At 41.3% G+C, this 19,125-nt stretch overlaps 1 protein-coding gene across 1 annotated transcript in view; it reads left to right on the forward strand.

Moving 5' to 3' along the window:
- Positions 1-4,396: 4,396 nt before the first annotated feature.
- ELK4 (ETS transcription factor ELK4) overlaps positions 4,397-19,125 on the forward strand; it is a 29,949-nt gene continuing 15,220 nt past the window's right edge. The window contains exons 1-2 of the mRNA XM_089514508.1: positions 4,397-4,554; positions 17,132-17,347. Coding sequence (XP_089370634.1) covers positions 17,141-17,347 — 207 coding nt within the window. The 5' untranslated portion in view covers positions 4,397-4,554; positions 17,132-17,140. The remainder of the gene's footprint in view (positions 4,555-17,131; positions 17,348-19,125) is intronic.

Genomic DNA, 19,125 nt, shown 5'->3' on the forward strand with positions numbered 1-19,125 from the left:
TTTTTAGCTGCTTTAGTTGCTTTTTAAATTACTAGAGGACCTTTTGCACTACACAGTTGTAACACTTTACATGATCACACTTTAGCTACCATGGTCTGGAAACCATGCTCTATGAGGAGGTGCTTAGGGAACTGGGTATGTTTAGCCTGGGGAAAAGAATTTTAAAAGTAGACATGATAGACCTGCTTAAATATTTGAAGGCTTACCATATTGAGAGTGGAGCAAACTTGTTTTCTGCTGCTCCAGAGACTAGAACATGGAGCAATGAATTGAAGCTACAGGGAAAGAGATTCCACCTAAACATTAGGAAGAACTTCCTGACAGAGCTGTTCAACAGTGGAACACACTCCCTTGAAGTGTGGTGGAGTCTCCTTCTTTGGAGGCTTTTAAACAGAGGCTGGATGGCCATCTGTTAGAAATGCTTTGATTGTGTATTCCTGCATGGCAGAGGGTTGGACTGGATGGCCCTTGTGGTCTCCTCCAACTCTATGCTTCTATGAATCTATCATACTTCCATCCTATAGAATCCTAGGGTTTGCAGATGATGGAGGGGGGTTTAGAATTCTCTGCCAGAGAGCTCCACTGCTTCTCCAAACTACAGACCCCAGTTTCCACAGGATGTTGCTGTTGCAGTTAAAGTGGAATATAATAACACTATAACTGTGCAATGTGAAAGGGCCTAGAGTGTAAGGAAGAGGCATATTACATGGTTCAAGTGTTGCCTCATACTGCTGCCTTGTGCTCTATTGTGAATGTTGAGGTGGTAGTGATTTGGGAAGAAAGAGGGTATCGGCTTGTAGCATCCAGAGGTCTTTGTTTAAAGTAAGTGGGGAAAAAACCAGTTCTATTTATTTTTAAGAAATGAGAAAGGGAACGTTACTTTTAAAATGTTTAACTATAACAATAACAAACTCTTGAATTGCAGTAAGCCTGGAACTGGAATGTTGTTGTGTGCCTTTAAGTCGTTTCTGACTTATGTTGACCCTAAAGCAACCCTATCATGGGATTTTCCTGGCAAGATATGCTCAGCCACTGCCTTCCCCTGAGGCTGAGAGCTTGTGACTTGCCCAAGATCTCTCAGTGGATTTCATGGTTGAGCTGCGAATTGAACCCTGGCCTCCAGAGTCACAGTCCAACACTCAAACCACTATGCCACACTAATAAAAGTAACTTTCCAAGCTCAGGTTTAATATATTCCTGCTTTGAAAGAAAGGACTTTTCACCTAGGCCATGGCAATGTACTGTTCTGCAACTGTATTTGAACTAGAAAAAGATGCGATGAGGCCAGATGCACTGGGGGAGCAAGCACTTGTATTTTTGTTCCTTTTGTGTCTTATGTGCCTCCAGCCTGTCCTGATGTGTTGAGCAAGTTCTTACCAGATGATGAGGACAATAGCTTTCAAAGGTGGTAAGACCAGCAGCCTACATCTCACACATGTTTACTTGGAAGACTCTGATTGTGAGATGTGTATTTGGGCATAATTCTTGTTCCTGCTTGCCTTGAATGTTCCAGCTGCCTTCCCCTTTGGGCACCTTCTTTTTCTCTACATGCCAGCCTGGGTGACTCACAACCACCTCGCTTTTCCTTTGCTCCAGAGTCCTATACATACAAATTCAATTTGCTCTCTGGCTACATTATCCAAGTTGCCTCATCTCAGTTTCCATGCAGGCTTCTCAAAGAAATTCTGTCGCCCTTACCCTTCTCACTGAATGAGCCTATCCTGGTGCAAGTAACCAAGAAAGGGATTAAAAAGCACCTCCTGCGGAAAAATGTACAATGGTAACTTTAGCTATTTAAAGCCTGCAGAAAGAACTCTTTGGCTCGCAGGTGCAGAAAGCCAGGATTCATGCCCAGCCATGCAGAGAGAAATATTTGCATATGTCACTTTAGAGAAAAACAAACTGAATCAGCCATCAAAGCTGGCAGATTTATTTGCCAACCAATGTATTCCTTCTGAAAAGAAAATGCCTTTTGGCAAACCATGTGATTCTCTCCCTCCCTCTCTTTCTTTTCTCTCTCTCTCTCTTTCTTTTTCTTAGCTTTCATATTAGAACATTGTTGATGGTTTAGCTACTTGATCTCTGAAGACCTATTTATTTTAACAATAAATTATCCTGGGACAACGATCCCTTATTTCACTTTACTCCCTGATTTAATTTGTCAAATACATATTCATTATACATTCTAGAGGTCAATCAGAGGTTGATGAAAGCAAAGTAAATCTACAACTCATGATAACATTAGAGACCTTTTTTTTTCCAGCCCAGTACAAATGGCCATGCAATACTATCAGCATTATTAACTCTGGCAAATATAGTTCACGCTCCCAAGGACTGAGTTCTAGTGACTAAGGTCCAAAACACACTGCAGAAATAGTCCAGTCTGAGATGGCTTTATTAGGGAATTCTGGGAACTGTCATTTTGTTTGACATTTAGCCTTCTCTGTTGGAGAGCTCTGGGGCCACAACAAACCTCAGTTCCCAGGATTCCCTAGCACTGAGCCAGGGCAGTTAAAGTGGTGTCAAAGTGGATTATTTCTGCAGTGTGTTTTGGACCTGGGTTTTCTAAAATTACACTAAAAGGAGGTGTGGCTGAAAAGCAGACAAGATTGTCATTTGGGCCAGCAGGAGGATGATCATCTTGGGATAACAGTTGTGGGTGAGCAACTCTGGGGCTGTATCCACACTGGAGAAATAACCCGGTTTGGCACCGCTTTAACTGCCCTGGCTCAAGGCTATGGAATTCTGGGAGTTGGAGTTTGCTGTGGGGTCGAGAGCGGCAATCTGACAATATGCTTTGCAGTTCCAGGGTGAATTGATTCTTCCACAAGGCTTTGAAAACTGAAGGCCTTTTACCGAGATAAATGCCTGCCTGGCAGGTAAGACAATTTCTCAGGTGAAGGCTAAGGACATCAGTTCACTTAGGCAACACTAGCTTTATTTAGAGACATGGCTACAAGCCAAGTCAAGAACAGTGGTTTAGGATAAGAGAAATGACACCGTTTGCCTGAAGTTTTCATAGAGCATTAGTAGACTTTACAGCAGATGTGCAGAATGTATATGAAAAAATGCACAGTGGGCCCTTGGTATCCGCTGGGGTTTGAATCCAGGACCCGCCGTGGATACCAAAATCTATGCCATTACATACAATGGCATAGTAGAATAGTGTCTCTTATATAAAATGGCAAAATCAAGGTTTGCTTTTTGGAATATATATAAATAGATGGTGGATATAAATAGTAAATACTATACTATTTACTAGTATTTACTATAAATAGTAAAAAAGTTTCCATACCTAGGATCAAAGTCTGAAATCTCCTTGGAAGCCAGGGATGAGTAAACTGAGGCTGTCGTACTTTGGCCACTTCCTGAGGAGTCATTAGAAAAGACAGTAATTCTGGGAAAGGTAGAGGGATGTAGAAAGAGAGGAAGGCTGCATGCTAAATGGATGGACTCTGTTAAAGAGATCATGAGTATGAGTTTGGAGGAATTAAGCAGAGGAGCGGAGGATAGGGAGTCTTGGAGATGTCTCTTCCATAGGGTTGCCATAGGTTGAGATCGACTGGAGGCCGATTATCAACATCAACAACAATACACTCGTCTCTCCATATTTGCGGCTTTATTCACGGATTTGATTAATAAGTTCTCTCTAGGAATCTCTAGGTCCTCCAGTGCAACTCTATGGTCAACTTTAACTAAATGTCACACTGGAAGACCTAGAGATTCCTAGAGAGGTGTCCTCTCAGGTTAAAATCATGGTGTTTTTGTTATTTGCGGGTTTTCCATATTCACTGGGTCTTGTGCCCCTAACCCTGGCGAATATGGAGGGACAAGAGTATACCTATTACTGTCTATTAATGCAGTGAGGCATGTGTGAGCTCCAGAGCAATGGCTCCATCTTGTTCCTCCTCAGGCCATATGCCTTTGCTACTTTGCTATCACTTTTATAGGAAACCATTTACTTGGGGGTGAGAACCTTCCTTCAGGACATACATCCCAGTTTTTAAAGGCTGCATCCACACTGGAGAAATAACCCGGTTTGGTCCCACTTTAAGTCTTTTCTGGCTCTTTGCTATGGAATTCTGGGAGTTGGAGTTTGTTGTGGGGCACAACAAACTCCAACTCCCAGAATTCCATAGCAAAGAGCCAAACAAAGAGTTAAAACGGTGCCAAACCGAGTTATTTCTCCAGTGTGGATGCAGCCCCTCCCCTCAGAAGCGCACAAAACGACATTAGGCCTCCGAACTCCAATTCCCAGAGTGCTGTGCGAAGAAGAGGGCGGGACGAGCCTTCCTATTGGCTCCTTTCCTTCCTAGGCCCCCCGCGATTGGCTCGTGGCCCAAGTTCCCACCTCCTTCGGGCGGAAGTGCAAGCTACGGCGGCCGTCATGGGAAAAAGGCGTCCGTTCCTTGCAAGAGTAGGAGAGAAGAGAACCCTATCAGAGGGATGAAGGGGAGCCGGGCGCGGAGCCTCCTCCGCCGGCTATGAGAGGAGGCTCGGCTCGGCTCGGCAGGGAGCGCCACGCCTGCCGGCGGACGGGAAGCGCCTGGGGAGGTGAGCGGGCGGCAAGGCGGCACTCTGCACATGCTCAGGAGAACCCTCGCTGGCCACCCTGACAGGTGGACCTGCCAATGGGTTTTCTTGGCACGATTCCCTTGCCACATGGGCATCCTCTGAGGCTGAGAGAGGGTGGCTTGCCCAGGGTTGTTGTTTTGTTGTGTACTTCCAAGCCAGCAAACCTAAGGCAGCGGACCTATTGGAGGGTTTCCTTATTCATTGCCTTCCCCTGAGGCTGAGAGAGTGTGACTGACCCAATGTTGGCTGTTGCGTTGTTGCTGTTGTTGTGTGCCTCCAAGCCACTTCTGACTTATAGCAACCCTAAGGCAGTGGGCCTGTCATGGAGCTTTCTTGGCAAGTTTCTTCAGAGGGAGAGTAGAGTGCCTTCCCCTGAGGCTGAGAGAGTGTGCCTTGCCCAAGGTTTGTTGTTGTGTGATTCCAAGTCACTTTTGACCTATGGCGACCCAAAGGCGGTGGTGAGCTTATCTGGGAGTTGTTTTGTTCGGAGCAGGTTTGCCATGGCCAACCTCCGAGGCTGAGAGAGTGTGACTTGACCGGGGTTTGTTGTTGTGGTTGTTGTTGTGCGGTTCTGAGTCGTTTTTGAGGACACCGCCAAGGAGGACAAGGCACTGGAAAGACAAGACATTTCAAGAAAATGTTTCTAAGACATGACAAAAATAAAATCTAGAAACACTCAAATACAAACCCATGCTTCTTAGTCCTGCGCAAAATGGAGGACGTTTTGGACAGAAGCTTCAAATGGAGGACCTCTGGTCGCGCCCCGAACTAAAGGCGGTGAAGCTATGATGGGGTTTCTTGGCATGTTTCTGAGGCTGAGAGAGTGTGACTTGCCCAAGTTTGTTCTTGTCGTTGCTGTTATTGTGTGCCTCATAGTCATTTCAGGCTTAGGGTGATGCTCAGGTACTGGATACCTCCTTTCACAATGAGCTTACAAAGACAAACCTGTGTGTTGGTTGTTGTGCGCCTCCAAGTCATTTCCGACTTCTGGCGACCCGAAGGCGGTGAAGCTCTCGCAAGGTTTTCCTGGCAAGATGCCATCAGAGCGGTTTTTGCCTTCCCCTGAGGCTGAGGTCCAAACACACTGCAGAAATAATCCAGTTTGAGACCGCTTTAACTGCCCTGGATCAGGACTAGGGAATCCTGAGAATTGTAGTTTGTAGCGACACCAGAGCTCTCTGGCAGAGAAGGCTAAATGTCTCACAAAACTACAGTTCCCAGGATTCCCTGGCATTGAGCCGGGGCAGTTAAAGGGGTCTCAAACTGGATTATTTCTTTCCTTCTTTTTGATTATCCTCTGTTGAGATAAAATAAAAGCCACACAGAAGAGCACAAATTCAACATCGATCATGAATGTCTCATCAGTTTTTGATCCCTCTTATTACTACCTTAGATGCTTTTAAGAAAGCAGTCAAGACGGATCTCTTCCGGCAGGCCTTCCCATCCGATCCTGTTTAAAGTAATCCCATTCACTTCAACGCTCTAGTTTACTGATTGCATTCAGATGAGTGTTTTAATTGTTACTCTAATTATTAATTGTTGATCTTATTATTGAACTATGGGAGGGGTAAGGTTTTCGTTAGAATTATTATTGTTAAGTGTAACTACATTGTTTTTTTATTGTTGATTGTATTTTATCTGGTTGTAATCCCGCCTTGATCCGCAGGGAGAGGCATGAAATATAAATTATTATTATTATTATTATTATTATTAATTGATTTATATACAAATAAAAGTCAGCCAGTGGGTTTCTGTAGCCGAGTTGGGATTCGAACCCTGGTCTCCAGAGTCATAGTCCAACACTCAAACCATTAAGCCATGCTGGCCCTTCTTCCAAGGCTGACTTTCACAAAAGGCTCTGGGACTGGGATCATCCCTGTTTCACGCTCCTTTCTCCCCTTGTTGCTTCCTGACTCCAAGCCATGCCAGAATTTCCCTGGTTTTCCCTTGGAGTTGCGAGATCCTATCTCTCTCTCCACCCAGCAGCTTCTGTAACTGTTAACTTTATTAATGATTTCCGCATCACCGTTAATTCATATACCGCTAGTGATAGAAATGGGGCTTTGTGGCATGTGCTGCTTCATTGCAACACCTTTTCGTAACTATTCTTTCTTGTCATTTTACAGAGGAGGAGCGGGAAGGCAAACAGAGAGAGGCAGAACATAGAGAGATCTTGTAGCACCTTTGAGACTGACTGAAAGAAAGAAATTGGCAGCATGAGGCAGAGACAGAGAAAGGGGTTTGCTGGGCTGAATCTCTCGTATCAGGAATCTGAAATATTCCAAAAACCAAAACGTTTTTTCATGGCTGACTGAATGACCTGAGTGACACCTGAGTGACACTTTGGTTTTCTGATGCTTCTATGTACACAAACTGTTTCATGCACAAAACTATTGAAAATATTGTATACCTTCAGGCTATGTTTAAAAGGCGTATATGAAATATAATTAATTTCATGTTTAGATTGGGGTCCCTTCTCCAAGATGTCTCATTTTGTACGTACATATGCAAATGCCTCCCAAATGCCTCTGGTCCCAAGCATTTGGGATTAGGGCAGTACTTCTCAAATAGGGGGGCGCGAGGCTCCGTAAAGGGGGGCACGAGGCTTCGTAAGGATACAGTACTTATAACAATTTTATAGACAAATGATACTATTTACAGTCACGCGGGGGGCGCGAAATGTTTTCTTCTTCCTAGGGGGGGCATGACAGAAAATAATTGAGAAGCACTGGATTAGGGACACTCAGTTTCTATTAGCAATCCAAATCTGTGTGGATTTCACTGGCAAGGCTACATTCGTTCTTCTTTGTAGTTTTATGTTGTCCTGTAGCCCTGGGTTTTAACGTTCGGCCTTTGGAATTTAACTCCACTGCTCCTTTCTGGTGTGTATTCACACTTTCATATGTGACTTGTAAGGCATACTGTCATTTTTCTAGTTTCCTCCATCTTCGGGATCTCCCACTGTGGCTCCCTTGGGTTTATACTCCTGCTCCATCTGGATTACACCTCCTCACCCTGTGAACGGCAACAAGTTTTATCCTGTATTTCTGCAGTAAAGGAGATCACAACCTCTCTTCTGGCTGCTTATTTAATAAGGACAGAGGTCATGTGGGGAAATCCATACTTCTTTTGTTGTTGTTGTTACATTACCTATCGCAGGCACGCAAACTGGGAATATGAGGAATAAATAGCTACTTTTAAAAGCTGGAAATGTGAGTAATAGCCCTCTTTAAAAGCAGTCCATGCATTTGGCTTCTTTGTGGTCCAGTCCACACTGCAGAAATAACCCACTTTGACACTGCATGAACTGCCCTGACTTACTGTTAGGGAATCCTGGGAATTGTAGTTTATTTGTGGAACCAGAGCTCTCTGACAGAGAAGACTAAATGTCTCACAAAACTATAGTTCCCAGAATTTCCTAGCATTGAGCTAGGACAGTTAAAGCAGTCTCAAACTGATTATCTCTGCAGTGTGGATTGGATCTGTGGTAATGGTACCAGAGTTTTAAGGTGTCCAGTTACCAATGTGAACATAGTCTGTGTGCATTTCCTACCCTCTTAAACTTTTAACTAATATCATTAACACATTGCACCTTGAAAACAGGCAGTTGAAAGTACGGGCAAACTTTGCCTTGCATTTCTCTTCTAACAATCCTGATTGTGGCTTCAGTCCAGGCTCCTTGACAGGCCTCCCTGTATGAGTCTGCCTAGGCCCTGAGATTCTTCAAAGAGTCCCTTCTCATGGTCCCACCATCTTCACAGGGAAGATGGATAGAGATGTGTGGCAGGACCTTCTTGGTAGCTGCCCCTTTTTTGTGGAAATCCCTTGCTAGAGAGGCCAGAATAGCCCCTTTCCTTCTTCTCCTGCTCTAACCAGGCAAAGACTTACTCTGACACTTTTACAACTGAAGCTTTTTAAAGAAAGGGATTTTAAGAGGCTGCTGTACTGTTTTAATTGTGTTATTTTAGGTTAATTTTTATTACTTTAAATTGTATGTTGTAAACGGTTTAATATTGTGACTAGTTTAATTACATTTTAATGTTAACCTTTTGTATGTTTTTAGCTATATGGTACTTGTTTTAATTTGCAAGTTGCCTTGAGCTTTGGCAAAAGGTCAGGTATCAATAAAGATGAAGATATGCCCAAACCAGTGGAAAGCACAACTGGTTCATCCTTTGTTGTCTGAATCTGACAGACATACCTCTTTGTTTTCTTTCCTGATGGCCAAAAACTTTTGGATGGTGTTTTCTATCAGCCTTTCCTTTCTACTGTTTGCTGCAGATTATTGTTGAACCGCCTGAATCTGTATATTACTGTTTTTCTGAATCATTTTTTAACCTTTGGCTCTCCCATTTTGTTTACACTTTCCTGCCCTATAAAAAAAATTTTTTTCAGAATCTGTTAGCATTTTGCCATTTCAATACACTGTTTATAGTGATTGCCAGGTTTGCTTTAAACTGTTCTTGCAACAGCTGACCTTTTGTAGTCATTGATCTAGGCGATTTTTCTTTTCCCTTTATTTGTTGTTGTTCTTGTTGTTGTGTGCTTTCAAAGAAGGTTAAGAGGTGATATGATAGCCCTGTTTAAATATTTGAAGGGATGTCATATTGAGGAGGGAGCAAGCTTGTTTTCTGCAGCTCCAGAAAACAGGACCCGGAGCAATGGATGCAAGCTACAGGAAAAGAGATTCCACCTCAACATTAGGAAGAACTTCCTGACAGTAAGGGCTGTTCAACAGTGGAACAAACTCCCTCGGAGTGTAGTGGAGTCTCCTTCTTTGGAAGTCTTTAAGCAGAGGCTGGATGGCCATCTGTCAATGGGGATGCTTTGACTGAGATTTCCTGCATGGCAGGAGGGTTGGACTGGATGGCCCTGTGGTCTCTTCCAACTCTACAATTCTATGATTCTATAAGTCATTCCTGATTTATGATGACTCTAAGGTGGACCTATCACAGGGTTTTCTTGGAAGGATTTGCTCAGAGGGGTTTGCTTTTGCCTTCCTCTGAGGCTGAGAGAAAGTGATTTGCCCAAATTCAGTCATTGGTATTCATGGCCAAGGGGGATTTGAACCCTTTTTATCTAGAGTCATAGTCAGTGCACAAACCACTACACCACCTTGACTCTCCTTTCCTTGATCATCCTTATATTATCCATACTTTTTATTTATTTATTCCATATCTCATCTTCCACAGCGGTCTTCTTCTTTATTGTCATTGCTCTGTGTTGCTTGATGAATAGCCTTCTTGCCAGCCCTGTGCTGTTTGCTGTGTACTTTTTGCTGCTGTCCTGGTCAAGAGATGGCAGTGGGTGGCAACTGGAGCAGAGAGATACAGCAGGATGTTTTTGTGGCTGGTAGGAGCTAACTGGAAAAACAAACAAATGTATATTTTTAAAAAGTCCAAAACTAGCAAAGAAGTTCATGTTTACCAACTGCTGTCACTTGGATTTCCCAGCAATGGGAGTTTTTTTAGTGGAAGATCTTCTGTCTCACTTCTCTTGAAAAAGGTTTGAGAGTTTCTTAGTGCTGTATACATATTGTTGATTGTGTTAAAGATCTCTGCAGGTATAATTCTGAACACTTAGTTCTGAAGCAATCAGTGAGATTGGACATTCTTATGTCTTTGTTTGAAAACACTAGGGTTTTCTTTTGTGCCACAAAATGAGCAGGGAATATGAGAGTGCTCACATGCGTTCCTGCATGCCAGGAACTTGGATGAGAACAACGGCTCAAAGCATTGAAATATTGCATTTCCGTTCAGGACTTTGATCTCTGGAAGAAAAGGGAGCTATTTGTAATCGACTCTGTAAGATTGCTCTTTTTCCTTTGAATGTTGATTTCTTTGCTGGAAATGCTTGCAAGATCACAGGTTTGTTTGCTTAAAACAAAAAGGGTTTAGGCTACAATACAGGAGCATGTATAAATATTTTTAGCCTGTAGGGCCAGAAGGGATGGCCCTCTGCAAACCAACATGGCAGTGAAATAGGGCCACCCAGAGAGAAGGGAATTGCTTCTGCATGGAGGGGGGCACTGCAAATTTCCAACTCTTAGTGTGGTGAGTGGCTGTTAGATGCAGTTGTGTGTTGCTGATTCAAGGAGAGGAACTGGAATGAGAGGAGAAATGTTTGAGGGGCTACACTCCAATCATTTAACCTGTTAGAAGATCTTCCACTAATGCATCTTAAAGAGGGGGCTTTGGGGGGAATAGTTGGGTGAAGATTGCTTCCATTGATCCAAATGAATTCTCTTTAAATGAGAGCATACTTTCAGCACCTGAAAGGAACTAGCAATGCGGAGGAGTGAGGATGTAATCCACTAATTTGTGTGTTAAGGATGTGTGCCTTATCTCTGCACCAGGGATCAGTCTATAGCTATCTATAGCAACTGTGGCAGGTTTGAGGGCCATATTTATGATCCTTCAGAGGCCACATGGACTACTGAAAAATAAAATGAAAACGCCTGGAAGTCCACTTCTGGTTCTCAAAAACTGCATATTTTTTAAGGTTAAACAGTATAAAGAGAGCTTGCAACCTATTTAAAAGGTAAATTGTTGCACCAGGAGCATTACTTCATCCTTGTTTTCTGGCCAGAAAGAAGATAGTCTGGGGATTATGGAGGTATTGACCACAAAAGCATTCCTGGAAGGCTGCACCTTACCCACCCCTTCGGTTGAGGATATCATAATACCATAATCTTCTGCCCTAGTTCTTTGTGGGCTTCTTACATAGTTTTACTTTTCAAGTATATACTGATGTTGGGGACAGAATATTCTTTAAGGATATTAATCAAAAATTTGGTTGATTTATTTTTGGATGTAATAAGACATAGGTTTAAACTGGCAATTGGCATTTTGCTTATTTTGAGTTGAATATATAGACCACTTTCCCATCTAATGTCACTCAGAAGTTTACAGTGAAAATTTAGAACATTATTGAACATGAAAATAATTTCATAAATAGCATACAGTCGGCCCTTCTTATACACGGATTTTTAATACACAGATTCAAGCATACACAGTTTGAAAATGTTAAAAAAAGTATAAATTTCAAATATCAAACCTTGATTTTCCATTTTTTATAAGGGACACCATTTAGCTATGTCATTATATTTAATGGGACTTGAGCATACATGGATTTTTTTATACTCGGGGGATCTTGGAACCAAACCCCAGTATATAACAAGGGTCCACTGTATTTTGAAATATGGTTGAAAAAAATCATCAATATTTTATACAAAAGTGACTTGTTTTTGATCCCTACTTTGAATTTTTAGACATCTGAAGAGATAGCCATTTGAGATGTTGATCGCTTTTCCTCACTGTGAGTTTGGGTATCTCTTCAGTCTTAACCTGTGTTTCTTTTGAAGATTTCAGTAGAGCTTATATATATTTTATCTTGTGCCTCAGTATTGTCCTATTGTATTACCATATATACTCGACTGCAAGTCTACCTCATGTATACATTGAGGGCAGGTTTGGGAGCCAAAATTATGGATTTTGATAAGACCCTTGAATAAATCAAGAATAAAACTTAGGGGCATGTGACAAAGGATGTAAAGGACAATGGAAAGGAAAATTACATCAAAAAACTTTCAGACTTTTAGCAGACATATTTGTGTTCCCCCCTAAAGGCTGGATGGATGAGAAGAGAATTACGATAAATTATGGCTGTGCAATTTGTGGCGAAGGCAACCAGACACAAGCAGGGTTAAGGACATGCACACATATCAAAAAGGATGAAAAGACAAAGCAAAGACAATGGCGACTATGTTAGCAGTGATTACAGACTTTAAAATGATAACTTTGTCTGATTTTAACCCAGAAAGGCTGACATATACAAATGTCTCATTCAAATCCTGCAAAGTTCAATTCCTCTTGGCACACCTTTGAGGGGAAGTGCCAAAGAGCTGCTACTGCTGCCATTTTACCACCCAGGCATTCAAAAAATTAAGAAGTGGCATCAATGTGGAAAGAATAGAGGAGGTCAGAGCTCCTGGGGTGGACTAAGCTCTCACCTTTTGTCACTAATCAGAGAAGGGGATGGTTCCTTTTTGATAAGAGTTAACATACAGTAATTACACTGACCAATGGATCCAGGGTTTTGGGGTCAATTCATGGACTAAAATTTGTAGTCTTACACATGAGTATATACATTTTTTAAAACTTCTGTAGCATCAACAGTGTGGTTACATTGCCTCATTTTGTTCAGTTGTCAAATGGATATGCTAACATTGAAATGATTAATAGCAGATACATGGCAGGCATCCAAATGCACAGTTTAAATTTGTGTTTATAATAATTTCCCACGCACATCAAATTTCATGGACAAGCATGCTTTTGAAATTGAGAAGTGTTCATATTGTCTACAACACCTGTGGCACCTTAAAAACTGACACACTTATTACCACATGAGCTTTTGTGGACTATGCTGCTTTTGTTGAAACACACATACCTGGCTACCTCTATAGAAGAAAAGAAAATGAAAGCAATATAAAATAAAAACAAAGAAACAGGAAAACGCTTGACATGTAAAAAGGAGCTTTTGGATCCAAGCTCTGGTGCTTTAGATTGTACTGCATAGAAATCTATCAGTTGGATGGATAGTTCTTGCTTAAATAAAATGAGTTCCCAAATATTAATTCTGTATGTGAGTGGAGATCATGAATATATTGTTGAGGTTGGGTGAACATTTCTTTTTCTTCAGTATAAGTAGCTGGATATGTTTCTGCAGTTGCAAGGCTAACAGACTATAAAGAAGAGTGGCTTTACTGATTCAGCTGTATGAGCAGCTACAGTAAAAACCTGAAGGAACACCTCCAGATGTACATTTAGTTCCTTTCCAGGTGGGTATAGTGTCTTAGGTAACAACTCTGAAAGTAACAGGTTTGAACTGTAAGCTAATACTATCCTGGAGTTTCCATACTTCCCATTTGCTTACGGTATATACCCATGTATATGTCAAGAAATTCTAGTTCAAAAATTGACCCAGAAAACCTGGGTTGACTTATCCACAGGTCAATGTGAGTACTGTACTTTTACTCTTGTAAAACAAGGAACCATCACCTGGTGAAAGACAAGAATGCAATCTGTCCTGGAAGCACTGAGTTTCCCCTCTACTGTCTCATCCAGCCAGCCTAGTGTAAGCACGAAACAGTTATGTCTCCTGGAATTTTGTAAGTTCTTTGGCATTGCTTTCCTTCATCCTTTAGATCCTTTCTTACATGCTCTTACATTTTACACTTGACTTATCCATGGGTCATATCAAAATCCATAATTTTGGTCCCCAAACCTGAGCTTGATATACATGAGATTGACTTATAGTCAAGTATATATGGTATATAGGTAGCATTTTGTGAATACAGTGAGCCTTGGTATCTGCTGGAGTTCAGTTCCAGCACCCCATGTGGATACCAAAATCTATGGAGACTCAAGTCCCATTAAATACAGTGGTGTAGTGAAATGGAAACCCCACACTTAAATGGGTAAAATAAATATTTGCTTTTTGGAATTTATATATTTAAAAAATATTTTCAAACTGTAGATGGCTGAATCCATGGATAAGGAATCTGTGGATAGGGAAGGTCAACTGTATTTATTCTCTGTGTATAGTACTCATATATTTAATACATTTATTACATTTTTTGCCTAATAGCCACTAGATATGTGTAATATCCAACTCAATCAATAAAAAATTGAGAGTGACATTAAACACCATTAAAAACTCAATACAACAGCCCTATGCCCTGTCTGTCTGTCTATCAATCTGAATGTTGGTTCTTCAGAAATTGTGGTTGTAAACCAGGGCAGGCAAAGTTTGGCCTGCCACATCCTGTAGACCTCCCCAATGCCCAATGTTCCCTCGACAACTTAATTTAACAGCAGAAATGATTTTGACTTTTAAGAGGTCACAGTACCCTGCAAGCCCCTGAACCCACATAATCAAAACTTGAAAATACGTCAGTGATCACTTCCAGTTTTGATATTTTTGTTTATTTTCAAGACTGGCCCTGAGACATTCCAAAGTTGCCTATGCCTGCTCTAAACCAGCTGGGAGTTTTATAAATCCAACTTTATAAATCAACACTTTATAAATGCTTAGAAATGAACTGAAAGAGAAGTTAATCCAGGACCTGTGCCATATGCTCTGTAAAACACATGCTTCACAAAAGTCTGTTTATAATTTCCTGCATGAGTTGTAGTTCATGGACATCTTTCAAGGACATCTCCATGTAGAGTATGTTACAGTAATCCATATAAGAAGTAATTAAGGGATGACTTGCTGTGGCTACATCCTCCTCGAACAGTGGGAGTTTCTGGCATATTGCTGGCTGCAGCATTCAAAATTCTGCAAGAGACAGTTAAGAAGCAAATTCAGCACTTAGGTTAATGATAAGAATGTGTACAACCCTCGAAACTGAATAGATTTAGGAACACATGCAAATTCCCCCTTGTTTTCAGAATTCCCTTCTTTCATTGCTAAGGGCAGTTTTAACATGATATTTTATAAACAAACAGAGGTTGCCATTGCAGGACTGTGCATAGCTACTAAACGTACCAGTTATTTTGAGGCTCGCTCTTCCCAGTATAGTTTTTGTGACACCTGAGGTGTGTGACACCTGAGGTGTGGGGACAGCATGTATGATCCACCCAGCTACAGATACTACAGCACTCTGTAGTTGCCCAACCTCATGGCTACCTTGCTGCTCATCCTCTCTTCTTTGAAGAAGGGGCAGGAAGCAGATTTTTGATTGGCTTTTGATGTGATGGTTATAAATCTCTGTATCTTTAACCATCCCAACTCGTTATATCTTATCATTCAAGTTAGCCTTGAAGGTTAGAGCCATTTGGCACATTCCTTTTTTTAGGTACCGGCTTAAGACTGCACCATGTGAATGTGACTAAGGGCCTGTTACAGACAGGCCAAAATAAAGCTGCTTCGAGTCACTTTGGATGTATGATATTTCAATGATACATGAGTCCTAAGAGTCTGGAAGCTGCACCAAAGCTGCACTCCAGTCCTTAGGACTAGAGCGTGGTTTTGGTGCAGCTTTTGGACTCTTTGGACGCATGCATCATTGAAATACCATACCGCCAAAGTGACTCGAAGCAGCTTTATTTTGGCCTGTCTGTAACAGGCCAAAGACGTCTTTGCAAATGTGTGGAACTGCAGGTAGACCCATCAGGAAGCGAATTTTTCCTGAGGTCCCTTGTGAAGTTTGTACAGAGTTGCAAACATAGGCTCACTGGTAAAACATAATATGGGAAATGGCCTATAGTCTTGGAGACTTTCATTCTCCAATTTGTTTGGTGTCAAAGTTAGTGACTTAGATTTAACCAAAAAACACATTTCAGTGCCCAAAGCTAAATGCAGATCTGTCCTCGAACAAATAAATCCTCCCCTTCCCCATTGTAGCAGTAATGATCTTTTTCTTTATTTTTTTAAACAGAGAAAGGATATGTATGCAGAGTTGCTTTCGTTTTTGTGTTGTGCTGTTTTTGCCTTGAATGGAAGAGAAGTCTTCTTTGACTGTTACAATGGCACAATTTCTTTTCAGACAATAGTTTAACCCCACATAGACTTTCTACAGAAAAATTTAAGGAGTGAATGTGACTCTCCAAGCTGACCTAATTTAGCTAAAGGAGGCAATATATGGCTTCATAAGAAAAGGAGAAAGTGAAGTGAAAGGCTTTCATGGTTGGCATCCTTAGTTTTTTGTGGGTTTTTCAGCATATGAGGCCATGTTCTAGAAGAATTTATTCCTGACATTTCCCCAGCAGTTGTGGCTGGCATCTTCAGAGAATGCTGGCACAGAAGAGAGTGGAGTGTTTATGGTTGAGAAGAAGTGATTTACATGTTGATCTGTGTCTTGTTCTGTTGTTGAATGGCCTCAGGGTGTCTATTTAATTAATGAACCATTGTCTGCTGGGAAACCCCCCTCACCTTGGGTGGTTTTCATTTGCATTTACTGGGTCTTGATTTTGGTGTTTTTCAGGACCAGTGTTTAATTAAGGGTTTCTTCTTTCCTGCTGAAGTTGTCCAGGTGTTTATGGATTTTAATGACTTCCCTGTCCATTCTGACTTGATAGTTGTTGGCATGGTCCAGAATTACAGTGTTTTCAAACAGCATTTTATGCCTAGGATGGTTTATAACATGTTCTGCTACTGTTGATTTTTCTGGCTGACCCAGACTGCAGTGTCATTCGTATTCCTTGATTTGTGTTTGGACACTGTGTTTGGTGGTCCTTATGTCAGCAGCTACATGGTATGTTGTAAACTGCTGTGGTCATGAGAGGGTCTCTCCTATCCTTTGCTGAGTGTGGCATTTGCTGGATTTTCTTGGTTATAGAAGGAGGAGAAAGTGTTGGACATTGTGCAGGACTCCTAAGCCTTTTGTGTTTAGCTTCTATTGGCAGCCCAACTTTCTTGTCTCATGGTAGGAATTGGAGTGAATGCACCTTCTCTCCTGCTCACCATCAGCTATGGAGATTATACACATGTCTCCAGATGGTTTGGATGGCTTCTGTGGTAATCTTTTCCCCTATCTTTCTTTGAATTTCAGCTCACTGCTATGGACAGCGCGATCACCTTGTGGCAGTTCCTTTTGCAACTTCTTCAGGAACCTCGGAATAAGGATCTCATTTGTTGGACCTCCAATGACGGAGAGTTCAAGCTTCTGCAGGCAGAAGAAGTGGCGCGCCTCTGGGGGATCCGTAAGAACAAGCCCAGTATGAACTACGACAAACTCAGTCGTGCTCTCAGATATTATTATGTGAAGGTAACTCAGTCTTTTGTTTGCCCCAGAGGCTTTTAACCTTCTTACATTATTGCTTTTGTTTAATGAGCTTTGTGGATGTTCTCCTTCACTTCAGGGGAGATTATATTGATTTAGCTGCCCCATGATTATTAAGCTGAAGTGAAATGTAAATAAGAAAAATGTTGTTGGTCTTCCTTAGTTGAATGAATAGGCCTTATCCACAGTAGTGCCACCTCCCACTCCATGTACAAAAGCTGACTGGACTGTCAGTTGACTCTTTTATTATTACTGGCAGCAGGGCAGCTTTCTTTAGAGCTTGTATGGCATACATCTATCTTCCCGGCACTTTGCTGCCTGATGTGATTCCCATATTCTGCCTAATGACAGGGCTGGCCCTATGAGTGAGTGTGATTGTCTTCAGAGTATAAGCCTGTCAAACAAATAATTCCCAGTTTTGATTGCTTAACAAGCATAGGCACTGCCTTGCTTATAGCTGTGATTTAGACATGTATGTCCTTGCTGTTAAAAAAATTTAAATACATAATTTTAATAATTTATGGAAAATCTATCTCTGGCAATTAATTGAAGCTTTCATGAGAACCAGTTGCCTGGTCACCAGAAGATAGTACAAAGTTAGGGGAGATGGGAGTCTAACAATACACATTAACTTCATGGGAGGGCAGTAAATAGCATTTTGTGTCTCTCTGAAATATTCTGCTTTAGATTTGAAGCTGAGTAGCCTCCTACATCCCTCTGCTTTATTTCAAATATGTTTGAATGACTTCTTGAAGAACAGTTTATAGCATGAGGGACCTGTCCTTCCTTCTCAGCACAGGCACTGTTTCATTCTCTCTCTATTTTTTTTTGAAAGCAGAGGAACACCATAAATTTTAATCAATACTGTCTGAGAACAGTGGATATTGATATATTATGAACTCTTAATAAATGGTTTGTTTTGTACCTGTCTTTATGTGGATGTTTGAATTAAAAAATAAGTCTTCAGGAGTAATGTCAGCTCCAATTGGCGTACTGAACTTAAATTAGGGTATCACTGGCTTGGCTATTAAGCATTACATGTTAACTTTACATTACACAGATTGAACTGTGTACTTTGGTAAGTAGAAAAGATAAGTGCCACAGAATATTGCTCAGATGTATTGAAATGGTTATTGTTCATTCTGTTCTGCAGAAGGTTTCATCTACTTGTTTACCTTCAGCTACATCAAAAAGTTACATAAACGTTCTCTCTTTTGAATATTTAACCTTGGTGCTGGAACATTATGCACACGCTCGTGGGAATGTTGTGCCTATCTTCAGAATGTGAGCTTCAGTTTCAGTGCCTTCTAAATCGAAGGCATAAATGTGGACATAATTGACTTACTCTCTGCTCATTATTTTCAAGGCTTTGAAAAATGGTAATATAGTTTCAGAGTCATCTTCACTTATTTTGATCATGGATGGACTTTTTGATTAGTGGCTGGCTGGACAGGGATGAAATGGCTGTGCTCTGAAACAGACAAGATTCTGGAATCCCCAAATGCTGCTGGCTAGGTGAAACTAAGAGAGAATGTGTCCTGCTTAGAAGATAGATTGGTGGCCCTTCCGTCAACTTGTAAGCTACTCTTTGGTTTCAAATTAGGAGTGAGATTTAACTTTTGATCCAGGATCAGTTACTTAGGTTCTGTTGAAATCAGGTGTAACTTACTTTTTGCATTGATTTCAGTGGGGATAAGATACTTTGAATCAGAGCTGGGGGAAGTTACTTTCTTTGAAAACTGAAACAGTGGCCATGATGATTT

The sequence above is a fragment of the Sceloporus occidentalis genome, unplaced genomic scaffold (genome assembly GCF_023333645.1).
Source record: "Sceloporus occidentalis isolate IW3139 unplaced genomic scaffold, rSceOcc1.0.p SCAF_3, whole genome shotgun sequence".
Classification (NCBI taxonomy): Eukaryota; Metazoa; Chordata; class Lepidosauria; order Squamata; family Phrynosomatidae; genus Sceloporus; species Sceloporus occidentalis.